The 8,825-nt window shown below is 40.5% G+C and overlaps 1 protein-coding gene across 4 annotated transcripts in view; it reads left to right on the top strand.

The window, feature by feature from the left end:
* The first annotated feature begins 201 nt into the window (after window positions 1–201).
* mindy2 (MINDY lysine 48 deubiquitinase 2) overlaps window positions 202–8,825 on the top strand; it is a 58,655-nt gene continuing 50,031 nt past the window's right edge. Inside the window, exons 1-3 of one of the 4 annotated variants that reach the window (XR_006309490.2) lie at window positions 202–1,058; window positions 1,587–1,644; window positions 5,205–5,269. Coding sequence is in view for 2 of the 4 variants with exons in the window: in XM_043677448.2 (XP_043533383.1) it covers window positions 324–1,058; window positions 1,587–1,644; window positions 5,205–5,269 (858 nt within the window). In the remaining 2 variants the exon portion in view is untranslated. The remainder of the gene's footprint in view (window positions 1,059–1,586; window positions 1,645–5,204; window positions 5,270–8,825) is intronic. The other 3 variants (XR_006309489.2, XM_043677448.2, XM_043677446.2) reach the window with 3 other exon arrangements.

The raw sequence follows: 8,825 nt of genomic DNA, 5'->3' as shown, positions 1-8,825 counted from the left end.
TTTTCCGGCATGATATTCGTTTGAATGCACGTTTTTAAAAAATTTTCCAGCTAACACATTGTGTTTTGTTTTGGTTGCAGCAAATGGGTATTACGTTCTGGAGACCTGGGAGGGCGAGGCTGCGGATGCGCAGGCGCGGGTGCCGGCGCTAACGTCACGGGGAGGCTGGCGGTGTCATGGCGGCTGCCGGTCAGCGACTCGGAGCCTTTTCCATGTAAACAGCTCGACGGCTCGTCCTCTCCCTCCCTCCCCCCTTCCCCCTCCCCACCCCTCCCCCTCCCTATCCCCCTGCCCCCACCCCTCGGCCGCGCGCACCCCGCCTCATGGAATGTCATGACGGTGCCGAGCGGGGCGGCGCGGCCGTGGAGTTCGCCGGGGCCACGCCGAGCACCCAGGGCGATGGCCATGGCGGCGGGCGGCTGAAAGGCTCCTGCCGGCCTGGGGAGGCCGCCACCCTCGGCCCCACCCCCGCTCCGAGTTCCGGGACACACCTGGGTGGAGAGGAGGAGAGCGAGAGGGTGCAGGACGCCGCCGTTACTGAGAAAGTGAGGGAAGAGGGAGACCAGCGAAACTTGGTAAACAAGATGGGCGAGCTGTGCGCCGAGGTTGAGAGTGGCTTAGCGAAAGGAGCCCTGCCTGGCCTGCCACAGCAACCGCCCCCGCCGCAGACTGACGCTCAGATCCAGGACGAAGGCAGTCCGACTAAAACCCCTGAGGGTGACAAGAATCATAGTGCCAGTGACCAAAGCTTGCCCGGAGAATCGCAAAGCATCGACTCCCTGGAGTCATTTTCCAATCTGAACTCCTGCCCGAGCTCTGACTTGAACAGTGAAGGGGCTGAAGACCGGGCTCTGGCTCTTGCTTTGCAGACTGAAGAGTATAATGGCAAGGATGGTATTGCCAAACCATCTAGTTCGAAGGAGAGGTTCCCGGGACAGTCAGTCTATCACATTAAATGGATCAAGTGGAAAACCGAAAACACGCCCATTATTACACAGAATGAAAATGGCCCTTGTCCATTGCTCGCAATTATGAACGTTCTTCTTTTAGAATGGAAGGTATATTTAGAAATATTAATAGCACCTAGATGTAAAGATTGTATTTTAGTACACAGTGATACCTATTCACTTGTAGCTTGCAGCATACATTACTATGCTTAGTAGCATGCGTTGATTCTGGTCCACCTGCACTTGGATTTAAAGGAAAATAAATTTTACATTGACATCTCTGGACCTTGCCTTTTACTGTCTCTGTAAACACTATGCTACAATGCTTCCAGGGAAAGTATTCCTGAAGCTTGGAACCCAGACAAATGAAGGCAATGATGGGTGAACAATATGGGTGATGACAAGTAATCAGAGTTGGAGGAACTCTGTTCCTGAACCCAGCTAGCTCTCCTCCTGTAACATAATCCTTAACATTCATGTTTGTCACACTTCCTAACATTTTCTTTGGCTCAGAATCAAGGTTTGCCTGATTGTACCTCTGAATTAGTGAGATTTACATTGTTGAAAAGGTGATCAATCTGTTTTCATTGCATTATTCTTTCATAAAATCTGATGTTTAAATACACATTTTTATTATAGATTAAACTTCCACCTATGATGGAAATTATAACAGCAGAACAGTTAATGGAATACTTAGGTAAGATTGCTTTTTTTTTGTGGTAAGGGGATGTTTTCATTTGAAATGAAATCTTCATTTAAATTTTGTTTAGGTAATTAGTATGATACAACCTGTGACAGTCATTTGTATCCTTGTTGGTTTTCCTGTCTGTCATTTGAAAGATTGCAACCTGCTTGGCTTTATTGAATGCTAAATGGTACTTTTCTTTCTGACTTGCTTGCCAGCATTTTGTCATCTTGTGTGCCAAGAAATCCAGAACTGTTAACTGTAGGATCTTCGAGCAGAACAGAATACTGAACCAACTAAATAATGAAGTATGGTAGATTAATCCCCCCCGCACAAGGAAAATATAGAGATGTTGAACTGAATATTGAGGACAGGGTTGATATGGTTGTCAACAAGTATCATTTTTAAGTGTTCCTCTGTAACTGAATCATAGCTGTTGAGTTGATGGCTCTTTCAGATAAGCCTATTTACATTCTATCGATGGGATCAACTCCAGAGGATTTTGATCGAAAGTTTTAAGTTTCTAGAATATCTGTAGTATTTCTCTGTAGCAAGGGGCAGATTTCATTGGGTGTTCTGGAATGCTACAGATTCCTTGGTTCCAGCCATGAGTGCCATTTATTAGTTGATGAACTGTCATTTGATTTTGCTCTACCAGCTTTGGTAACATGATTAGATTACCTACAATGTGGAAACAGGCCCTTCGGCACAACAACTCCACACTGACCCTCTGAAGAGCAACTCACCCAGACCCATTCCCCTACATATACCCCTGACTAATGCACCTAACACCACGGGCAATTTAGCATGGCCAATTCACCTAATCTGCTCAACTTTGGACTTTGTGAGGAAACCGGAGGAAACCCACGCAGACACGGAGAATGTGCAAACTCCACACACAGTTGCCTGAGACGGGAATTGAACCCGGATCCCTGGCGTTGTGAGGCAGCAGTGCTAACCACTGAGCCACCGTGCTGTCCTGTAAAATCTACAATTCAGTTCCATCATGTGCTGTGGCAGGATTCGAACCCAGGTCTCTAGAACATTATCTGGGTTAACAATCCAGTGATAATACCACTAGGCCATGGCCTCCCTTATATTACATGATTGGACATTTCACATCTTTTGTTCCTCATTGTATTATTTCATCTTATGGCACTGATCTAGCAGTAGTTACGGAACCCCAAAATAGAAAATGTTTTGTTTCTTATCCCTAATATCATGTGCTTTGAACTTGAAAACCTCAGTTTTTAGTCAGTGGTGAAGCAATGTTGCATGTCTCTGACCTTCTGCGAAAGCTGTCCACAAAGCTCTACTTATCTTAGGAACACTACTCTGAAGTCCGAGGCAAACACCATTGCTTTCCCAGTTATCCAGTGGTCTTTGTGGTATGAATTTCTCCATTTAAAACATCGACTTGAAAATTTGGAACCAAGTCAACAGAACCTGGCAGAGCAAAATCAAACCAGCAGATTCTGTCAAAAATTCACTCAGATTGTAACTAATAAATCTGTAGCACTCCAAGGCACCAAATGTAATCTGTCTCTTGCCAATGAGAAATACTACAAACACAAATAGAAATACAGTTCTAATAATTAAAATCTTTTTGAAGTTGTCTGGTGTTTGTCCCATTGTTAGAGGTGTATAGACTAGTCTGAAAGAGGCAACTACTGTTGCGATTCAGTTATTGAAATTATCTTAGATGATTACCTGGAAAGTACAATGTGCTGATTATTGTTCACCTCTTAATACAGTTTTACAGGGTGAAATGAATAATTGGGAATGCACAGAGGATAAAGATAGAAACTGAAACATCATAAATGTGCCTTTTCAAAAACAAATGGCAACATTTTTTATCATTATGGAGAAATTTTACATTGCACAACTGAATGATTACCTTTTCTGGGCTAGAGAGGTGGTTTCAAATTATTCTGAATTTGAAATGCTGGTAAAAGCCCAGTTACACCACACTTGATGAAGTATAATTGTTTCAAGTCTTTTACAGTGAAACTGATAGCTCAGAAGAACAATTCTAATTGATTTCTAATTGCATTCTGTGGAATCTTCCATAGCATGTCCTTTGGAAAAGTGCCAAATTATTGGCTTCAATGGAATAATGGTGATAGTTCTGCCTCATTGCTATTGCAAAATCCTTGCATTAATTTAGTAAGCTTCATGTTCATTGTGCATTTTGAGACTGTGTTGTGATCTTTAATTGTGTTGATAGATATTAACAATCATTCACTATCAAAATAGTGGATAATGCAATATTCATTATTGCTTTTGAGAAATTTGTGATAAGATAAATCGCAAAAAATTATTAAAAAGCCAATATGATATAGCATGTAATATTCAATTGAATGAAACAATCAAGATCTATTAGTTTTGAAGAAGATATGGAAAACTAATGTATAAAATTTTAGCATTTCAAAGAAAACAACAAACTAAATTGGGTTGTTTTTACTTTGGTTCTGTGTGGTTAACATAACATGTTCTTTTCAAAGATCAGAGAAAAACCTATCAATAATGATCAGTCTGCTTAGATTGTGTAGAATCTTTGAAGGATTTTTCATTGTCCTCAGACACCATAATTTGTGATGGAGTTGAAAACCTTTCCATTGGTGGACTAGTAGTTTTTCATGTTTATAAATGTGCATAATTTAACAGATAAAATTTTGAAACAATCCGCATTAGTGAATAGCATTGTGAGCTTTGTGCTAAGTTTTTGAGAACTGTGTATTTTATGTTAATTAGTGCTGCTGTTTATTGAAAAGGTCAGAAGCATTATTGAAGCTATATAATGGATGGCTTGTCACTGTAGGTGTGGCAGAGGTGGTGTTTTCTAGATGATAAATTAAAACGTTCTTGATATAATGATGGAAAGCATTAGTCACTTGTAATTATTTGCAATCATTGTAGTACAGAATGCAGCCTGTTCTGGAACTTCAGTTTGCAATTCCAGGTATAGGGTTTTTTAAAGCATGTTAGAGTGCATGTACAGGTCTTAAGAAACTCAAATGTACAGTAATCTGAGTCAGATGAAAGCTGCAAGTGTAGTGGAGTCTGAAGCCTATTAACAGTAGAGAAAGTCGCTGAAAATCGCAAGGGTGAATTTATTATATTTTTAGAGTCTTTTTGTGCAGCTTTTCTTGCTTTGGACTGGGTGCAGAACAAAGTTGCTCAAAAAACTTAAAATAAATCTGAAGCGATCTGATTTGTCATTGTGCTGGTTGATATTTTGTGAATGGGAAGCACCTTTGGTAAACTGTTTATTTACAGCAGATCATTTTTTTGTGGACAGGATGTTTTATGCATCATGTGACATTGGGGGGTGATGTGTATCTTGTGTTAGCTTCTTGTCTGTCTCCTGCCTTTCATGTTTCACAATATTTGGGGGTCTACAACTAATTTGCTACAAATGTTGAAGAAAGTAACATATAAAGAGCAAAGGTGGAAGTGGTTAATTGAGCACCTATCTAATGCACATTGATAACTTTTTTAAATGGGAATTGAAGTTATTGTTGAAAAAGCAATATTTTAATACTGTTTGTAATTTTACTTTGCATTCATAGGTGACTATATTCTCGATGCAAAGCCAAAAGAAATCAATGATGTTCAGAGATTAAACTATGAGCAGGTACAATTTTACTAATTTGTTGGTTGTATATCTGAGGTCAATGAGGTCTTCGTGAAAGGAGAGACACAATCGGAAATCCACATAGAACTGATGCTGTGAATATTATTGATGTATGTTGGTAATAAACTGATGAAGCATTTGGAGTCGTGAAGCTTATGCTTAAAGAACTCTTGGATCAAGAGAAACTTTGGATTTTGCTCTTTTGCAGTGAAGTGCTGAACAAGTTTTGATAAGGACATTGCACTTGAATATTTTACCGAGAGGTACATTTGTGGAACACTCAAATTTAGGAAGGTTATGAGGTTATTTGAACACATTTTACTCTCAGGGCCCAAGAATTTGAAGTTCCTGATTTCTGAAATCCGCTTTTATTTCCTATTCTACCCTTAGATCAATATAGAAATATCCATCCTGTCACTTTGATGGGTATCTTTCATGTGTGGCTAGTCTATTTTCTAGTTTAAAATAGCAATGCTTAGTTAAACTGCAATGAAAGTAAGATGAACCTGCAGTATACTACTGAGCTGAATACTCTGGAAGATTGTCTTTTGGTGAGACTTAAATTTTAATGCAAAATGCTTTACTGTCAGAATAGATTGAATTGTGCATTTGGTCAGACAAAATATTTATTTGAGCACTTTGTGATTTATCTATAAATTACAAAGAAAACAGTTTTTCATGTTCTTTTTCTGACATACTCTATTCCAGTTGTTTCCAAAAAATTTCAACTAGATCATTAGGCGCATGGGACTGTTTGTTTCGCATGGAGCTGCTGCAGCTGTTCATGTGGGAACCAAACTGGATTGACTGTTGAAACTACACACAATTTGTGAAAGCCACAATGAAGTTTTGGAGAAATGTATGCATCATATTTTTAAGTTGAAAACATGATTAATTTCACATATTCAGTGTTACTGGCACAGAACAAAAGGTTGCAGGGCTCCAGAAGGCATAAACTGGAAAGAAAACTGACTCCATTCCAATGATTACTTCTCTAAAATGCATCTATATAGGTAGGTGACAGGCTAGCTTGGCTTTGGCTGCGATGATGTCCATAAAGATGAAGAATCAAAACTCTAGTTGATTGATATACTTCAGGGCCCAGGAAACTGGAACCAATTTATGCAAACGTTGCTACTACAGCCTTGTAAAACAGTCTTCAAGCTTTTAGGTCAAATAGCCTGCCGTTACACTCTGTCCAGTTACCTGTCATAGTTGTGAAGAAATGTTACTTAGATGCATTGAGCTGACACAGTTAAAATTGAAAAAAGTAACTTATTTCTAGATACAAAGGATTAGTAAGTTAGCAAAAATGTAATTCTGCTCATAATGAAACTCTGGTTCCCATTGAAATTTTCCAGAAAGTTCAGGGAATCATACAGTACAGAAAAGGCCCATCTGCCCAATGGAGTCTGGACTGCCGAAATATCCTACTACTACACTAGTCCTGCTTCCCCACCCTAGGCCCATAGCCTTGAATGTTAGGACAATTCAAAAGCTCATCCAAATAATTTTCAAAAGTTCGGATTTCCCGCCTCAACTACCCAGTCAGGCAATGTATTCCAGTATGCAAAAGTGAGGACTGCAGATGCTGGAAACCAGAGTTTAGATCAGAGTGGTGCTGGAAATGCACAGCAGGTCAGGCAGCATCCGAGCAGCAGGAAAATCGACTTTTCGGGCAAAAGCCGTTCATCAGGAACGACAGTCATTCCTGATGAAGGGCTTTTGCCTGAAACGTCGATTTTCCTGCTACTCGGATGCTGCCTGACCTGTGTGCTGTTCCAGCATCACTCTGATCTAAACAATGTATTCCAGTTCCCACCACCGTCTGGGTGAAACAAGGTTTTCCTCCGACCCCCTCTGAATCTCCTGCCTTTCACCTTAAAATTATGTCCCTGTGTAATTGACCATTCAACTAAGGGGAATAGCTGCTTTTTATCTCCCCTGTCCATGACCCTCGTCATCTTATCCACCTCAGTCAGGTCCCCCATCAACTTGCTGTGCTTCAAAGAAACCATCCCAAACTTAGCCACCCTCTTTTTACAGCTGAAGTGCTCCATTCCAGGCAACTTCCTGGTGAATCTCCTTTGCACTCCTTCCAGTGTTGGATTCTTACAATAAGACTAACAGAAAGGTATTGCACATTTCCTGTCTCCCACAGTCAAGTTCATTCATCTGGACAGTCTTCAACTCAATTCATCATGCTTTGTTTGGACTCAGTTGACCATTCAACTGCTGATCCTGGAATGCTTGCTCAGAAATATTGTTTGTAGACTTCAAATTCAGATAATGTTTCACTCTTAAAAACCACATCACCTGCCTACTCCACAAAAAGTCCATTTTTACTTAAACATAAGAAATTGAAGCAAGAGTGAGCCATTAGGCCCTTCAAACCTGCTCCCACAATTCAACAAGACTGATCTTCCCCAGCTTCAACTCCTTTTTTATGTCAGCTTATAATATCCCCGAAGTCCTCAATATTCCACAAATAAATAATCTACCACCTTTTTAAATGCTTGTCGTGATTTAGCCTCTTCAACTCTTTGGGATAAGAATTCCAGACATTGACTATACTTTCGAAGAAGAAATGTCTTCAAATCTCATACACGTTCCGTAATTTCCAGTTCAAGATGATGGCGTAGGCTTCCTGTGCTCAGGCCCATCCCCTCTGGCAGCTTTTTTTTTGTTTCTTTTTCTTCTTGTCTCTTTTCTGTTTCTCACTTACTTCATCTTGGGTTCAAATGGCATTGGCAGGGCGAGAGCCCGGCATGTGGATCTTGAGGGCCCTGTGCCTGCAGGCCTCGGGTGGGCCTACCGCAGGCATTGAACAGGTCCTGCCTGCATTAATTTCCATTCCTCTATTAATTTCATCCTTCTGACCTGCTACTGTTATTTGAAAGCATATATAATTAAAAGTAGGTTTCTTTATCAATTCATTTGGTATAGCTGGCCAGGCCAGTATTTGTCTATCCATAGTTACCCTGGAGGAGATGATGGTGAGCCACCTTTTTGACTCTCTGAAGTCTTTCTGAAGTGCACCTATAATGCTGTTAGGACTATAATTCCAGTATTTTGACCCACCAACAATGAAGGAATGCAACATAGTTCCAAGTCAGTAGTGTGTGACTTAGTGGTCCCATGGCAGCTGCAGCCTTTGTCCCTTTTTCAATTGTTGAGGTCATTTAGAAGGTGCAGTGGTGTAGTCTTTGCTATATTCTGTGGCTTCAATTGTTTCGTGATACACCTTGAGTGAATTGAATTGGCTGAAGCCTGGCATCTGTGATGGTTAACAACTGTTCAGCATCTCATTCCATCTCTACCCCTGCACTTTCCTCCAGTTTGTTACATTGCACACCCTTAAGTCGTTTGAAACTGACCTGTCATACATGCTCTCTTTATTTTGTTGTTGCTTTGAAGAAACCTCTAAACATTTACACCTTGAGTTCTTTTTCTAGTTGTTGCTCTATAAGACTTAACAGCCTGTGATTTTCATCCGGCTTTGAGTCACATCTCCTAGTCTTTCCCCATTGGCTTCACTCTACATCAAATTGAAATG

This window comes from Chiloscyllium plagiosum, unplaced genomic scaffold (genome assembly GCF_037043375.1).
Source record: "Chiloscyllium plagiosum isolate Xiang-an unplaced genomic scaffold, Cpla_swu_hap1 HiC_scaffold_39, whole genome shotgun sequence".
Classification (NCBI taxonomy): domain Eukaryota; kingdom Metazoa; phylum Chordata; class Chondrichthyes; order Orectolobiformes; family Hemiscylliidae; genus Chiloscyllium; species Chiloscyllium plagiosum.
The sequence above is the reverse complement of the archived record's forward strand: the minus strand, read 5'-3'. Positions and strand labels throughout refer to the sequence as shown.